The 18,202-nt window shown below is 39.0% G+C and overlaps 1 protein-coding gene and 1 long non-coding RNA gene across 3 annotated transcripts in view; one reads left to right on the forward strand and one right to left on the reverse strand.

Annotated features, from left to right (window-relative positions):
* Positions 1–679: 679 nt before the first annotated feature.
* Positions 680–18,202, reverse strand: part of kctd16b (potassium channel tetramerization domain containing 16b) — an 84,395-nt gene continuing 66,872 nt past the window's right edge. The window contains exon 2 of one of the 2 annotated variants that reach the window (XM_032577036.1): positions 680–1,923. In XM_032577036.1, coding sequence (XP_032432927.1) covers positions 1,460–1,923 — 464 coding nt within the window. In that variant the 3' untranslated portion in view covers positions 680–1,459. The remainder of the gene's footprint in view (positions 1,924–18,202) is intronic. The other variant, XR_004341020.1, reaches the window with a different exon arrangement.
* LOC116728744 (uncharacterized) lies at positions 14,546–15,616 on the forward strand. Its single transcript, XR_004341021.1, has 3 exons — positions 14,546–14,717; positions 15,473–15,520; positions 15,587–15,616. It is a non-coding gene; the product is annotated as an uncharacterized LOC116728744 (long non-coding RNA).

An 18,202-nucleotide genomic window follows, 5' to 3' on the forward strand; every position in this document is an offset into this window, starting at 1 on the left:
TGTACTCTGGCAAAAAGAAAATAATTAGTTTGACAAAGACTTTTTTTTAAAAAATAAATACAAAAACTTTTACCAACTGATTGTCATCAATTTTAAACCACATAATTTAAATTGGACTTTAGTGTTTTCCATTATAATTGCAATAAAAAGGTGAAGTAACTTTATTTATGTAGTATGGTAGCAGTTTTTTTATTAAAGATCACTGCTATACTAATTTCTGTTGCTGCTTTGCAATACATTCCCTTGCTTCTACTAACTTAAATACAAGAGTAATGACTAAAAGAGTAAATGAATCACGAGTTGCATCTTTTTGTTAAAAACCCAAAGACTTCATTAGTAACTGTAAACAAGAACTACATATATCAGCTCTTTCATCAGACCGATCATCAATAACTATTGATTAGCTTGTCAACAGTAAGTGTGGAAAGCCTTGAACCGTGTTGGCAGAGTTAGAAAACACCACTAGTACAGCCTTTTCTGTCTGTATGGCACTGTCAAACGAAGTGAGGCTTTAATTATACCATGATTTATTGTGCAGTGTGAGTAAGGAGGATTTTTTTTTGTTTTGTTTATGTGAATATGATGACTGTGATCCAAGTGTAGGAGTTTTACTCAGCTCTACCAAACCTTTGCTTTTTCTCTTTCCCTCATCCCTCACAACTGACTGTTGATCTACATTCAGGCAGCTTCGTAAAAATTAGAGCAATGTGCTGCTGCTTGGTGCTCTTGGGGCACATTTGCAACATAACCTGCCTCTAAGAAGGGGAATTAATTTATATGCTGATGAAATTGTGCCTCCTTCTGGCTCAAGACTCTCCAAATGTTACCTAAAAGTAAAGTAATCAGCCCAGCTGTTTGTGCCACTGTGGCAGCAGAGATCTCAGGGAGTATTTATGGTGAGAGCTCTGTTGGAACTGCATGAATTATTGATGAGTCCCGATGCAGATTTATCTTTGACCTCCAGGCCACCTGGGCACAAACACACACGTACACACCACCGCACTCACACCATCACGCAGTAAATCAGTGTTTGTCTTTGTTGGATCAGAAATGTTGCTTTGTAATTTTTTCTGTCAAAAGGATGGCTGATTACAGTCCGTGCAATCCATTAGCCATCAGTAACACCAGGTGCAGCCAGTAATGATTTCAGTTGTTTGATCAGTTAGCTCTGCTGTTTTGGTCCAATGCTGATGCAGTCTGCAAGTTACTGCACATACATAGAGTATTTACTTGGTCTAAACTACATATAAACACATACTGTACATACTACATTTACCAAGAGCCTTTGCAACTGCCTTTTTTGATGATTATTTCTTTCTTTTGACTTTCAACATCCTGTCATGAAGTGTCCTCCTCAAAGTTGATTTTGTTTGAAAAAATCCATGATGGAAAAACACGTAAACTGATCCTTGGCCATGTGCTTGCTTGCTCCCTCCATGCTTCCCTCCAAAATTCAGGCTCAAAGGCGGTACTTTCTCAGCAGGTCGGTCTGCCACACGTACTGCCTTCCAGGAAACCTCTCTGGGATCTTGATCTTGTGGAAGTCTTGAATGCATTTTTGCAGCTCCTCCTGAACCGTTGGCTTTTCTTTTACGGGTCGTTTCTTGCAGCCACTGGTGTCTCGCGAGCTGGCTGTAAGAGTGCGCAGCAAGTCACTCTTTCGTCGCTGGTCAGACTGCTGAATCATGCTAACTGGGCCTTTCTTAGGTGGCCTGTCGAGGGTCTGGACCTTGGCATGAGGGTGCGACTGACGGGTGACTGGACCTCTGATGACTGTTCCCTGGGGAGAGCTGGTCTCCGATTGGCTCTCCGAGCTGGAGGTTGAAAGCTCGTTGAACGAAGTGCCACTCTCGCCTTCGCCATCACCCTTGTGGTTCTTGCAGCAGCAGTCACATGGAGGAGAAGACCAGCGTGATGGACCACCTGTGGAAACAAGACAAGCAGAACAGGAGCTAATATTAGATTCCATGGGGAACTTCTTTTTCCCCCCCACTTTTTCCTTTCTTTGTAGATCAATCTGCTTGAAGACAAAAAACTTGACAATAGGACAAAGGAAGACACAAATTATTCAGAAAGGAAAAGAAAGACAAAGTAAGGAGCCATAGGGAAGACAAAGATGAGCAGTCAGCCAGTGCCAAATAGTTATCACCTAGAACAAAGTGACATGGCATCAGGAATAACTGGCTTTCCACCGCTCTAATCCTAAAAGAGAAGAGGGCAAACGTGTGACATTCCTGCATTGTTAATCCTGCATTGCACGACCCACTTACATCAACAAAGAGCTAAAAACCTTTTTAAAATTGAAAGCAGAAGTTCAAAATTGATATATGTACATGTAGAGTACTGTGAAAAAGTATCTGCTCCCTTAAATACATCTTCTGTTTTTGCTTGCTTGTTTCACATAGATGTTTAAGATAATCTCATCAATTTAATGTGAGACACATATAACCAGAATAAATGCAAAAATTTGTTTTCAGATAGATAATGCTACTTTGACCGGCGATGGCTCAGCAAAATGCAGTCAAGGTGGATTTATTCAGAGCTGCATGTTACATTTGCACCGACACCCATTACACAGTGAGACAAAGAAGCTGGTTTTAATACCTTGGGCAATTTCACCACTCATACCAAGTAACAGGGTTGTCAAAAACAAAACAAGAAAACATTATTTACACAAACCTAATACAAAACAATAAATGGTACCATAAATATTTACAGTACATGCATGCAAATCATTAGAACTAAACTAATCTAAGGTCAAACAAAGAAGAAATTTAACTTAATATAAATCCTCAGAGCATTACTCCTCTTAATTGACATGGTCATGCTCCAAGAGCTTTTCAGCAGCACCTGAAGCATTTGTCTCTCTTTGCCGCTCCACCCTGCTGAGGAGACGCACCAGAAAAGGTAAACACTCAATTACCAAACTCAAATTAAACCCATAGAAATTATAAGAAACAAACTGACATTTTCTCCCACGTTCTCCCTGAACAGGAAAGATTGCAAGTCTCCCTACCTGAAAGAATGTTCAACCAAATGTCACAATGCAACTGAAATAAAGAACTGAAACAGAAAACATTTAATCTGTAAATAAACTAAACAACATAATATCAATAATTCTTTATTAGTGATGTCATTTCATAGGATTTGTACACAGATTACTATCTTGTGACCAGCACAGGTCTTTAGTAAAGGTATAAGATCATATGAGGGAGGCAACAGCCAAGCGCTACATTGGCTGCAGTTAGGGGAATTTTTCACTGGAATAGTGTTAATCAGAAATAAGATGGGGTCTTCACAGCCCTGGCTGGGTCATCCAAACATTTCTGATCTTTTTAGAGACCTAAAGCACCCAATGACCCCAGAGAACATCCTAACAGCAAGTCAGAGTGCCAAACAAGAAAACATTTGAGTTCCTCTGTGTCGATGAGATCGAGGCATCTGTCCAGCAGCTGTGGTCTCAGTCAGTAATGAAACAAAAGCACCCATCCACATATCACCAAGAGGAAACCGTCGCCTTTACTAAGATCTGCTGTAAACGCACTGGTCTGCCTGAAACATTCAGGCACCAGTGCAGCACCACACCTCTCACTACAGGAAGCAGCCATTCATTTTTCATGCTAACCTCCTGAATAATTGAGAGTGTATCTGTTGCTGATGGACTCTTCGTTGTTTAGTGAGGGTAGATCAAAACCCTGGAGGCAAACACCCTCCATGCCCCACCCTAACCAATGATTGTAGGAGCTGCTTTACTTCATATTTATTTCCACATGGTCTGACATAAATGTCAGACCATGACAGCCAGAATCATGACAGATTCTGGCTGTCATGCATCTTCTACTCATTAGGTACAATATTGGCTCATTTTTTGTTTTCCCTGTATTGCTAAGCATTTAAATAACTTTATGTAAAATAAAACTCTGCCTGCTTTTAATTTTCTTTATTCTCTGAAGCATATTTGGATTGTTAATAGCTGTGGCGCCTGCATAATAGACAAATATTTGCTCCTCAGAGTCTTACTCATAAACAGCCACTATAACTACATTTATGAGTATAAATAGGTGGACTTTGTGGACAGCTTAACACTGGGTCCAGATCCCATATGCACACACACACACACACACACCCCTTCTTACACACTGTGCCTTCTGTGTTCAAAGTAAACCTCACCCATCAAAGCTACTGACAGAAATAGAACACAATCCCCTTTTTCAACCATACCAGCTCTGGATCTCCTTAATTACTGCTGGCATTTACACATCTCAGCTCCTGCAGACACAAACACACATTAGTGTGCACGCCTTCATACAGAGAGAGTGGTGCTTCCCAGTCTGGGGTCCATGCCCTCCCCTTAGGGGGGCATCGATGATCACAGGGGGTGCATGAAGCTTTGATAATGCTGAAGTTAAAACGTCACAGTGAAATTTCAATATTATAATTAAAACCTCTTATAAAATATTTGGTGATTTAATATGAATTTTTATAAGGATAAAAAGCTAATTTTAGCAAAGTAGAGACTGATAATGACTACCCAATAAACCCAATAAAGTATTATAATTTATAATTATAATTGAGAAAACAAGTTTCAAAGACTCTGTCACAGACTCTTCTCTGCAAATACAAGTGGAATAGAGAGAAAATGAAGTTAGTAAGAAACCAGATAGTGTTAAATCTAGTTTGGAAAGACTTTAGAAATCTGTCTAATTGCTAAGTTCAATTCATGGTTAACAACTTTCACTCTTCTTGTGTGATTTGCAAGCTTTTTTCTCACCACCTCAATTTGCTAAGATACATTTTGCTCCAAATGAGAAAATCTTTTCCAGAGATATTTAGCTTAAGTTTGACCCATTCAAATTTTAATATAAGCAGAAGCAGAAGTTATCCATTTCAAGTATTTCTGTAATTATTCATAAAATGCCTAAAAACATTAAAGACAACAGAACCAGCCATCACTTTCTGATCACACTCTTTAAACAGTCTAAACAGAAGTTGATATATAAAACCAACTTCACAAGTAGACTGTGCAAAACATATCAAATAAAGATGTTGAGCTGCTCATAAACTACTTGTCAGTTTTGAGCAGCTGCTTAATCTCAGCAAATAATGATTTTGTAAATATTTTTGTTCAATGTGAATCTCTTATCATTTGGTATCTTGTCTTTTGTGTGGCACAAGACTTTTGTGTGGCTTCACCAGTAACCAGTTTGGTTATTTTTTGCACAACTGCCATTAAAACATTATTCATTTAAAGCCTGAAGGAACATTTTCTGTCTTCTGTACTTCAAACGGCAAACTATAAAGCAAATAAAAACCTCGGGTTCTGCTGGTGAAATACAACAGTGTGAATAGTTGCCTGCAACTATGTGTTAGAACTACAGAATGTGAGGAGAGCTATAATGACTGTTTGAAACTCAAAAAACAACTTAAACCCTTGTAATGACATGAGGGATTTTTTGACAAGCAGCAATTACACAGTTACACATATGAAAGTATATGGACAGCAGTTGTCAAATTAACAATACTTTAACCTGTAAAAATCTTTGCACAAACTAGTTTTTGTAGAGGTCATACTCTCATTTTCCTGGGATTACTTTTCCATATGTTTGTATATGTTAAATATTATTTTAATGTATGTTTAATTATGTATTACATTTATCACTGTTAAAGACACAATCTCACTTTGGCAGTAGTTCATTTATCAAGACCAAACATTTCTTAACAACATATAGAGTTTGATGCAAAAGGTCTTTGGTGTGAATATGTTAGAAGTATTATGTGAATGACTGAAATTAATGCAAATATTAACACTAATACCACAACTATGATGACTGCTACTGCTACTACTAATTTCCTGTTTCTGCACAATTATCCCAGTTCTTTGGTGCAACCTTGGTGCAATAATTTAATCTCCCAATCATATTTTTGAAATATTTTCAAGACATTTTTACAAAAGTGCAATAATACTGTGCTGTGCACAACAATTTCAATATCTTAATATTGGTCAAAGAAAAACTGTCACATGTATTCCATGGAACTGCAAGTAAATAACTAGCATAACTAATCAAAGTAGCACAATGTAGAACAGCTAAATAGCATGCTCAGGACAAAAACTGCCTCCCCAGCAAACATTCACCCTTTATCATGAGACCAACAAGTGGATACAAGAGGATTTAGAGCCCTGGAAGCCACTGAGATCAATAATGCAATCGGTTAGTGTAAAATTTGCAGCTCTTCTAAAAATGCATGACCTGTATGAAACAACACAATCATCCAGGTCCAAGAAACAGAATTATGGCAATGAGAATCTCCTTCAAGGCCGTGTTTAGGAACACGAGTTAATTCATGTTGCTCTGAGGGGACAGTGAGTCCGCTGATCGATGAGATGCAGGCACATAACCAGTGGTTTGAAAAATGGGCCCAGTCTCTGGAGAGTCAGCTTCAAGACAATCAGCTTGTCCACATAAAATGAACCTTGTGGCAAACACTGTTATAACAAATGTCTCAAAGAGCCTTGTTCTGAGCATGAGTCTGTGGAGCCTTGTGTCTGTACAGTTGATATATGATTTTGTGATTATACTCTGGCATTTGGTAATTATATCTACCTCCTTCTAGTTCTTCATTTCAAATCCAATTTAATTCACAGGTTTCCAGTGTTAAAGACTGCTAGCAAGGAGTTAGATTTGTAATTTTGACCACTTTTTATTCCTATGAAATCCTAAACTCCTTGACTATCTTATATGTAAAAAAAAAGGAGGGAAAAAAACATTTTACAGCAAATGGAGAAGTTAAGCACTGATAATTGAGATCTGTGAAATAAGTGAGTGGTGTCTCTGTAATTTCACAGTAATACCCTAATTACGTTCACCAAAAAGGAGAGTTAAATATGCGGTGTTGATGAGTGAGTCAAAGCAAAGCACACCAAGTAATGGTAGTGATGATTTTTTTCTTTGCTAAATGAAGTGAAGAATGAAACTGTAAATATGCAGATGAGCATTTTCTCATTGGGATTAACACTGAATGGTTTTGTGGTCATGCTAATGGGAAGGGAGGATGAAACTATAAAGTTTGTTCCTGTGGCTTTCTTTAATGTTCATATTACTTAAAGACATTATCATTATCTTGCATAACTAAGTTAAATGACTATCTATGTAAATTAGGTACAAAGGAAACGGACTCGCGTGTGAAATGATACTGGAATCATATATGAAGCAAAAAATATATCATAGATAGCACTAATATGACTTTAAAGTAAACATTTTCAGTAGGTATTATTTTCACCATCACCTTAAGATTTGAAAGCTCACACATCCTCAGTCTAGAATTTTGAAATACAAACACCTTTTGGAAGTGTCAACATTTACCTTGTTAGAGGTTCCTGCTTCAAAGGTCAATGTTTCATATTTTAAAGTGCAACATAAACTGTTCAAATTTAATTATCCCAGAGAAAACTAGTGCATTTCTCATCCAAGTTGGAGGTATTTGTATAAATTGTCAGTTGTTTTGCTAAACTTAGTCATTTAAATTGCAGCATGTCCATACCTTGTTATTCACACTATTTATACAGTTTGCAATGACCATATAAAGTGCCTCCCTATTGTTTAATTTGTCATACTGAAGAATTAAAAAAAAAATAGATTATGCAGGTCAGAAACCTGAGGAAATATTATGTACTTTATAGAACATGAAGTCTTTGAAGTGTGCATGTGACTTTTGATGTTCTCCTGTTTTGAATAGTGTGAGCATTTGGTTCCAGAGTGGGAATTTTATTCTAACAACTGCACCTATGTGCAGCGTTTAACTAGATGTTTCTAGTTTTTTCTGTCAATAAGGGCAAAAAAGGATCTAAAAGGAGAATCTCTAGTTTTTATTCAATTTAAAGTAGAACCCTCTGGATAAAAGTTAGAATGGAAGTGAATCAAAGATATTTGTTAGGAGCCTTTAACAGAGTGCTTAATCATCCAATGTGCAGAAGGGACCAATAAAAATAATAGGAAAGTAAACCTTTTACTGTACAGAAGGGGCTTGCTTTGGGTTTGTTTGAACAATACTGAAAGTGGAGAAAATGTCCCTTTTGCCCGTCAAACTGAATGGTGGCTTGGATAAAAATGGGTCATTTCTAAACAATTGTTGCTACGCATTTGGTAATAGAATATTTTTCTAAAACAAGAAGGTGAATTATGCAGCTTACATCATTAGAGCCTTTGGGTTTGTGGATTTCTACTTATAGATCTGCCACAGGTCATGTCAATGTGTTGTTGGCATGCGCTAATGTGAGGACATGCTCAAGCTTGACTTCAGGCTTGAATACATGCATGTGGGAGTGTTTGTTTAATCATGGATGATAATATTTGTATGTGCATGCAGAAACATGCCAAATGATAGAGTGTTATGGGTCAGTTTGTGCTTTTCTGTAAGTCTGCCTTTTTCCACATATTTTGTGCATTATCAGTGTGTCTGTGTGCAGATGTGTTTGAAAGCAGATTCTGCACGCCTTTTGTTCTGCGTCCCAGAGCAAGTGACAACAAGGTCTGGAACTATTATCTGTTATGTTGTGCAGAAAGAGGAATTCTGGTGTCAGGTGGCGTCTCCATTCGTGTCATCAGAGGTGCCAGACTGTCAGCCATGCCTCTGGTATGCATCATTCAGCGTGCACATTCTTCCTCGGTGCATGTCTATGTGAGACGTGTGACATGCAGAAGTGGAGTTGTGTGGTCACTGACTTGTCTTTTTCAGGCAGGTGGGCAGAAGGTCTGATTGAAGTCTAATGAGTGTCACATGCTATTAGACACACACATAAACCCACCACAGCTCCCGACAACAGCTACAGGCACTGATGTATTGATCTCAGCAGGAACCTCTACTACTCTTGTCAGCTCTGGACAGCAAAGCTAATTCACACCACACTCTCAAGATAATGAAATAAATAAACTCAACAACACACAAAGTCAAAGCTAATGGTATGTACTGTAATGAATTTATCATGCTCTCTCATTAGGAATTAGTTGGTCTGCTTGTTTTCTAAAAGGAGCAGCTGCAGGGCATAAAATATATCCTTTGAACAGCTTATTTATTTTGGGGATCAAGCTGAATGAAAGCAATGCAGCAATTATACAAACACTGCATAATCAAAAATAATGTTTGCAGTACAATAAAAAAGTATCCACATCTTTCTTGCATTTTGTCACTGTAAAACCCACAAACAGCAATATGTAACATCAACACAAAGTCTTGTATGATGGGAAAGTGGAAGAAAAAGGAGGCATAATATTTCTTACACTTAAAAATCTGAAATAAACTGACATGCATTTGCTTTTGACTCTTCGGGGAGTGATGAGATAAAGAAGCACCTTTAGCTGCAATAACAGTTAGAAGTCGTCTTTGCACACCTAGAGACAAAACATTTTTGCTCATTGTTTTTTGCAAAATTGCTCAAGCAAAGTCAGACTAGATAGAAAGTATTTATGAACAATTGTCAGTTCCATCACTGCCATTAAAATTGATTTTGGTTTGAACTTTTACAAAATATTATAAAACTATGCTTTTATCTAAAGGGTATTTTAGTTCAGGTTGCATGTTTGAAGGTGAACCTGTGCCACAGCCTGAAGTTCTTTTTTTGTCCCTAAAAGATTTAATGTTTTGTCAAGAAGTCAAATTTGGCCTAAAGTCATCAGAGCACTTTTGTCCATGCTAGCTGTGTCTCCTCCTATATGACTTGGGACAAACATTAAACAGGTTGTACAACTTTGTCTCTGACCTGTCTAATGTATCCTTTGGTCTGTCAAGCTGGTTTTTCAATAAGGTTCACTGAAAAACCTCTGAAACCTTGACAGAACAATTGTATTTATACTGAGATAAAATAGACGGACTCTATCTACTAAATAAGTGATTTGGAAGAAAGTTATAGCACAAAGGTTTTGGTTTTAACATGACAAAATGTGGACAAGTTCAATGAGTATTTATGTAAACGTACATAATTTACCAAAACCAATCCCTTCTTTGTCCTTTTCTCTTTTTACTTTGTGTTTGATAGAATTGTTTATGTCAGAATAACTGTTTGTTTATTCTACACTACATTGTGCATTAGCTGGATTTCCTAAATCTGTTAAATTGTTAGCTATAAAAATGAAATCATGATACATATTTTTAAAGTATTGAGCAACATCATTCCACCTTGTTTCATCATTTTGTCAGACACAGTAAACATCTGGAGAAGATTTTCTCATTTCCATTCGTAAATGGCAGACAGTTTGACAAATTAATGCAATAGATACAGAAGCTGACAGTAGCTAAAGGATTTGACATGCTTCTCCCTGTCTGTGTATGGCCTCTGTTTAGATGTCAGCAACAAGAACTACAAGAATTTATGCTATTTTTGAATCAGCTACTTTTCTTCCACAATTTGTGGCTTGACTCACAAACCTGTTTATCTGATTTGTGCTTGGCACTGCTTTTATTATCAGCCCTGCATTGTTCGGCCTATGGACACCAAGGCGAAATCAAATGATAAATCTAGGCTGCTTATATTCTGCAAGAGGTTCTGAAGGACCCTCAAGCGCAGTTGAATGGAGAGTTGACCAAACTGGGAACTATGAAGTTACTCATTGAAGCTGTGGGAAACATGAAAATTTAAATGTCAGATATCAACAATGCATGAGCTGATGGAGCACATAATTGAGGATAAAGGCTACTTTAAAATGCCTTCACTAACTCAAGTGGAATCATTCAACTTTGCTTGACCCAGAATGTTGAATGGTAAACAAAACAGACTCAGATATTAACTTTATTATGTTGGTTTGTTCTGAGAAAAATATTTTTGTTTCCTTCTTACATTGAGCTGCAGGAAAAATAAGGTTTCCACTGGAAATGTTTTCTTACTTAAGGAAAAGCCCAGAAAACCTCATCTGCTTTTTTTCACCTTTCTCTTCCTCCTGCAGTGCTTCTCCTCTCTGCTCTGCCTGTATTGATAGGTTGGAACATTAGTGCCTCTGTATGGACGATTGCCCTCTGATTGATTTCTGTCATACAGCCTTTCTGCACTCGGAGGCTGTTCAGTGGAGATAAATGATCTTGGCACAACAAAATCTCAACTCCGCCATCTGGGTCTGTGTCCCTGCTCAGTTTCCTACATCTTTTTTTCTGTTTTATCTTTTCTTCCAAGAGATTTCTATTTTAAATGTTTCTGTAGCCTCAGAGGACCTTTTCTGGTTCCAATGGTTATCCAAAGTTAGAATGTAATGTCTACTGAGGATTTTAAAAGCAGGTTGGTTATTAAAAATAAAATCTCAGGCAAATGACCAGCAATCACTATGAATGGGTAAACATCATGACTGTCAGATGCCTAACAATGCTTCCCACACCATCACCCCATACAGACTACTCTGTGATCATAAAAAGTGTAAAATGTATAAGAACTACAATCCCATAAAGATACATATACAAGTTTCAATGAGTTCTTTTTGAATACCTTTAGTTTGTGAGAACAGCATAAGCTGGAAATTAATGTTTTTATTCTATCATATAAAAAATTTACAAAGCACTAAACAATTTCAATTCATCTGTACTTTTGACATCAGATGTAGGATTCGGTTAACTGCTAGTCTTTTCAATCTGTTCTGTTCTTATGCAAATATGTTTGACTCTATATGTATTCTACAATACTTAATCAGACTGTGTGGATTTTTAATTTTACTATAAATCTATTTAACAATTATATGACAAAGTGGAATGAATTAAAAATAAATCTAATTGGACTACGACTAAACATAACTATAAATAAATGAATTAATTTTTCCAGTTTTTATATAAACACCATAAATTAGACTGGTGCTGTATGAACAGAACGCTCCTTTAAGATCTACACATGTTTTACAAACATGACTCGACAATCAGCTACAAGGTGACAACATTGCTGTTTCACAACAAATGTACTTGTACTGAATAAGTTTCAGCAAGATAATATTGGGGAATTTTTCAACAGATTTTATGAATGCGCTCATGCCAAATCAGCTCAACTGTATGCCATGCACCTTTGCTTTTGTAACAACGGCTGCACATTTTGAAAGCACACATACGCCTGTGAGCTTGCTGAATTAAAATCTATGATATTTAAGAAAAAATTGGATCCATAAAGCTTGGTTTATGGTTTATGGTAGCTAAAATCTGACAGGGGCTAAACATTTTGGGTTTTCCTGTCAGTTTTTTACAATAAGGTGATCAGCATGCTCAATCTGTAGTTACTTTGCGCAGCTATACAGTGTTAAATTAACTATTTTTTATTTGAAATGTATATGTTGTAATCTTTAAGATGACATGGTCCTCCCTGTGTCACATCATTCTGCCATAAAATCATTGGTAAAATAGGAAAAAAAATCTACTTTCTGGGTCAGGATCTGTATGAGCATAACAAAATGGATTCTATTTTAGTTCAGAAACTCAAATACAGACTAAGGGCACAGAGAAGATCTAAGGTACGTGTCAGCTCTAGTTTTTCACGGAGAAACAAAAGAGGAATCTCATCTACGTTTGATTTCCTCTCACATTTCCCTGCTACTAAGTCACATAATTTGTACAAAGTTTTTGACTAAACTTTACTCTCAAACTACGCGTCTATGCTTGAAAACTGGTTGAATCACATCAATGAAGTGATTTTTGTCTACATTTATTTGCTTCCAGAAGAGGTCAGGACAATATTAATTAAATTTGGCAGTGACTCAGTATCTTATCCAAGGACACTTCACCATGACAAATGCTGGTCAAATCATGTGTCTGCTTTACATCTCTCCTGTCTACTATTTAGCTTTGAGAAGATTAGCTTGGTTGGTCAGCTATTGATTAAACTGTCTGTGTTCCTGAAATGGAGATCTGGGCAAAGATGTCAGTTTTCAAATAATAATGTTCCTTTTCAGGATGCAATGGGCTGTTTCTTCCTATAAGCATCTTTTTGGTTGAAACAATATTTGCAAGCTTGGCATAATAGATAACAAGAATGAAGAACTACATCGCCTCCTTCCCACTCATTTTTCTTCTCGCCTGTCTTTCTTGCATTGCTAAATTATTAGTCTCTTGCACAGCGGTGTAAAATGATGCATTTGTGTGTTGAGCTTCATAAAACAATTTGTTTTTATCTGCCAGCATTTTCTCTCTTCTGTATGTTTTGTAGTGTTTTTCATGGCTGCATCACATTGTTTTGTATTGTTTATTTGGTTGAATGACATTTTTTTTCATCCTCAAGTACAAGTGTTGCACATTGTTTCAGAGCAACACTACATGAGAAAAGTACCTTACGTAGATATATTTTTCCTTTTTTTATTTCTATCCTTCCCTCTGAATATCACTTCCTCCTGTCAGTTTGTGCTTTAGGACATCAGCAAACTCCTTCATCAGTTAAAGCTTTATGTTTCTGCATATGTACAATCATTAATTGCACATTTACTATGCAAATTCACCAACTGTCACAGAAACATAAACACTTGGTAAAAGGTTTTCTTTGAGATCAAACAATCAATTCTGGCAAAATGCCACTCAGATTGTCAAGCCATGCTCTTCAATCTATTTATAGTTAAAATCAGCAAAAATCAGCATGTACATATTTGTTGCAGTATATTCAGGATTCAAAAATCTATGTTTTAAATTTTGTCAGAATCTAAATAAAAATTATAAACACATTCCAGAATTTATCAACGCAAGCTCTGTTAAACATCCAATCCAGTGATGAACATCTTTTAACAAAAGAATATAAAATAAACAGAATTACTAAAATTTAAACCCCAAAAACACAGTTAGGATTCCAGAGGAGAAAATATCTTTTTAAAGGGTTTTTTTTATTATTTGAGAATAGTTAGACAGAAAAGTGGGTAATGAAAGAGCGGGAAGACATGTAGCAAAGGTCATCAGGCTGGTAATCGAACCTGCAACATGTTCCTTAGGTGAGTTGTGCACTATCCCTGCGCCACCACAGCACCCAGAAGAAAATATCTTATTGGTCAACAAGGTTCACAAACACTGCAACCTTTTTCACTTTGGTGCCTCAAGCTTGATAATGCGAATAGTTTGCAAAATCTGGTGATATGAATGACAACAGAAAAGGTAATTTCTTATACTTAAGGTTTGGAACACATTACATAAATTTGCTGTTTGACAAATTATTCAAAATGACGACTCAATTTGTCTCATTGAAGTGAAAATTTCAAAAATGCAGGATGAAATAAGAAGCTTAAAAAAATAATTTTAAGAAAACTAAATGAGATGTTTCTGTCCATGGTGTAAAAAACATTCAGAGTGATCTAATTTCAAGGCCTGGAAAAATAATAGGAAAAATGTTTTTTTTAAGAAATAATAAATAAAAATTGTTCTAGATTAAGTGTATCATTAATCTTCATCTCAGTTTATTATATGTAGACAGTTATGTAAAATACAAGTAGCTTCAGACCCTAAACCCATTTTTTAAAATGTAGTTGAATTTGTGCTTGTTTATGCAAATGTTCTCATGTGAGCTCAAGTTACATAACATGACTGTGACAGGAAATCCTTGCTCTCATTGAGAACAAAGAATTTTCAGGAGAGAAACCCAATTACAGTTGATCAACTTCAGCTGTGCCACCTACACATGAAAAGGTTTTTAAGCATCAGATAGTGATTGCATTTTCAGGTAGCAACAGGAGCCATGGGTTGTGTTGGAATCCTGTTCACTTGTGTGGTGGCTGTGTGCCTTCACAAAGGTTTGTATGCTCTCTGTTTCTCTTTTCAAGGTTTGTATGTAATTGTTGTAGTGCAATGTGGCTTACTGGTGCTTTAAAAAACATCCAGACCATTTTTTAAGAACACATATCATGCTAAATCCACCTTTTTAGCCTTTTTTTGTTTTTTAACTTATCTCCTGGCATTGTGTAGCATCTTATTTTGGGTAAGATTTCAGTCAATATCTCTCTGTTCACTGTGACGTTTCTATGATGCCACTGCATTTGCTGTGCAACTTCTAAAAGGTTGAATGGTAAATGACTAAATCCAACTTCAGTTGTGCTGAAGTTGCATGCAGACAAGTCAAAAGGCTCATTCTGCTGTACTCTCTGCCCCCAGGGAGTGTAGCCACATAGGTTGAATTTGTTTTGGCACACTTGCGAACCACTGCCTCTGTATTGAGGAATTTTCAAAAATACTTTCTATGAAGAGGTCAGTTCCTCTTTGTTTCTGAGACTGGGGGGGACACAGCAACGCCGTTGGCTCTAAATGAAGCTAAACTGACAGCAAAGCTGTGTTGAGACATGAATAATATACACCATGGCCTTCGGTTTCTGCTCAGAATGGGTAAATTAGGAGTTAAGAAAAACAAAGGAATTGAGACCAAAGTATCTGAGTTCTACATTTTATAGCAAAGTGAATGATGTATAAAAGGATTTAAAAGCATGATATGTCCACCTTAATGAGATCTGAACAACCATTTCAAATGTACAACATAACTAAATCTTGTCCATAGGATCAAGTTGGCTGCTCGCTAGAGATGGTGTGCAAAAGATTCAAGACGGTAAGTTGACAAGTGAAGCCATCTTTTAAAAGTGTCAGGAAAATAACAATGTGCTCTTATTTGCAGAATTGTCAGAAAATTCTATTTCTCTGAAGAGGAGCACTGTCATTCAACTAACAATGACTTTTATGTTGAAGCATCAAGCTAAAGAAGGTAAGGTCTGAAATGTTTTTTTAAATGGACCTAAAGGTTATGGTGGGAGAGTGGCAACCTAGGCTACTAAAGTAAAGAAAAGGGGGAGAGAGAGTACTGCATGTATGCAAATTAAATCAATCAGTGCAAATGGAAATTGATGCAGTGGCTTTGATTAGATGCCGCCCACAACGTGTTCAAGCGACCCGCCCACAACGTGTCAAGCGACGCCGCCACAAACGTGTCAAGCGACGCCGCCCACAACGTGTCAAGCGACGCCGCCCACAACGTGTCAAGCGACGCCGCCCACAACGTGTCAAGCGACGCCGCCCACAACGTGTCAAGCGACGCCGCCCACAACGTGTCAAGCGACGCCGCCCACAACGTGTCAAGCGACGCCGCCCACAACGTGTCAAGCGACGCCGCCCACAACGTGTCAAGCGACGCCGCCCACAACGTGTCAAGCGACGCCGCCCACAACGTGTCAAGCGACGCCGCCCACAACGTGTCAAGCGACGCCGCCCACAACGTGTCAAGCGACGCCGCCCACAACGTGTCAAGCGACGCCGCCCACAACGTGTCAAGCGACGCCGCCCACAACGTGTCAAGCGACGCCGCCCACAACGTGTCAAGCGACGCCGCCCACAACGTGTCAAGCGACGCCGCCCACAACGTGTCAAGCGACGCCGCCCACAACGTGTCAAGCGACGCCGCCCACAACGTGTCAAGCGACGCCGCCCACAACGTGTCAAGCGACGCCGCCCACAACGTGTCAAGCGACGCCGCCCACAACGTGTCAAGCGACGCCGCCCACAACGTGTCAAGCGACGCCGCCCACAACGTGTCAAGCGACGCCGCCCACAACGTGTCAAGCGACGCCGCCCACAACGTGTCAAGCGACGCCGCCCACAACGTGTCAAGCGACGCCGCCCACAACGTGTCAAGCGACGCCGCCCACAACGTGTCAAGCGACGCCGCCCACAACGTGTCAAGCGACGCCGCCCACAACGTGTCAAGCGACGCCGCCCACAACGTGTCAAGCGACGCCGCCCACAACGTGTCAAGCGACGCCGCCCACAACGTGTCAAGCGACGCCGCCCACAACGTGTCAAGCGACGCCGCCCACAACGTGTCAAGCGACGCCGCCCACAACGTGTCAAGCGACGCCGCCCACAACGTGTCAAGCGACGCCGCCCACAACGTGTCAAGCGACGCCGCCCACAACGTGTCAAGCGACGCCGCCCAGCCCACAACGTGTCAAGCGACGCCGCCCACAACGTGTCAAGCGACGCCGCCCACAACGTGTCAAGCGACGCCGCCCACAACGTGTCAAGCGACGCCGCCCACAACGTGTCAAGCGACGCCGCCCACAACGTGTCAAGCGACGCCGCCCACAACGTGTCAAGCGACGCCGCCCACAACGTGTCAAGCGACGCCGCCCACAACGTGTCTAGCGACGCCGCCCACAACGTGTCTAGCGACGCCGCCCACAACGTGTCTAGCGACGCCGCCCACAACGTGTCTAGCGACGCCGCCCACAACGTGTCTAGCGACGCCGCCCACAACGTGTCTAGCGACGCCGCCCACAACGTGTCTAGCGACGCCGCCCACAACGTGTCTAGCGACGCCGCCCACAACGTGTCTAGCGACGCCGCCCACAACGTGTCTAGCGACGCCGCCCACAACGTGTCTAGCGACGCCGCCAAAAACTGATGAGATTTTCTATGGGTGCAAATTCTTCTAAATGGATTTGTAGACCATTAAGCTTTATCCTGTGCCACATTAAATCATGCTACATTGGTAATATTAAACTGTGGATTACTTAACTTCTATATAGTTTGACTTTTTTTTGTCCACCTCCAGTTTATATTCCAAACTGCAGGAAAAATTGGGCATGACATTTATAATCAGTATCTAGCCAATATTGTATTTTTCCTATATTTTCAACACCATGCAAAACTACCATGCCACCTGCATTGCTTCAGTTTAAAACTCAGTCTGGTGCTACATCAGTGTCACATGACCAATTTTGATTAAACTGTTTCAGAACTGGGCCAAATGACCTTGGAAATAAAAAAGTGGTCACTAATTGACTTTGCATACAAGTATATTCAGCTGCAATTAATTCTGGACAGAAGTGATGAGGTCCAAAATTTGATGGTGCTATTTTGCTTCCAAAACATGAAGGTCTATATTTAAAACTGCATCTTCAGAGAAACTGCCTAGTCAATACAAAAGTACAAATGAAGTGGTTTGGTTTCACACACAAAATATAGGACTAAATGTTTGCATGCAATACATATTGTGAATAGTAAACAAGGTTTCATTAGGTTTAAAGGCCTATTGCAAATGTATGTGGAATTTTGCAAAACATTGCTACCTGGCCTTCACAGATTGAAAAACATCATTGTAAATGTTGAATGGATTTTAAGTTTTTGAATACATTTTTTTTTTTTTTTGCATATTTCACTGGGGCCTGACCCTAAAAAATACAAATAAATGAGAAACATAAGTTTAAAAATGTGGCTGCTCAGGACTGAGCACTCTTGC

Source organism: Xiphophorus hellerii, chromosome 11 (assembly GCF_003331165.1).
Source record: "Xiphophorus hellerii strain 12219 chromosome 11, Xiphophorus_hellerii-4.1, whole genome shotgun sequence".
Taxonomy (NCBI): Eukaryota; Metazoa; Chordata; class Actinopteri; order Cyprinodontiformes; family Poeciliidae; genus Xiphophorus; species Xiphophorus hellerii.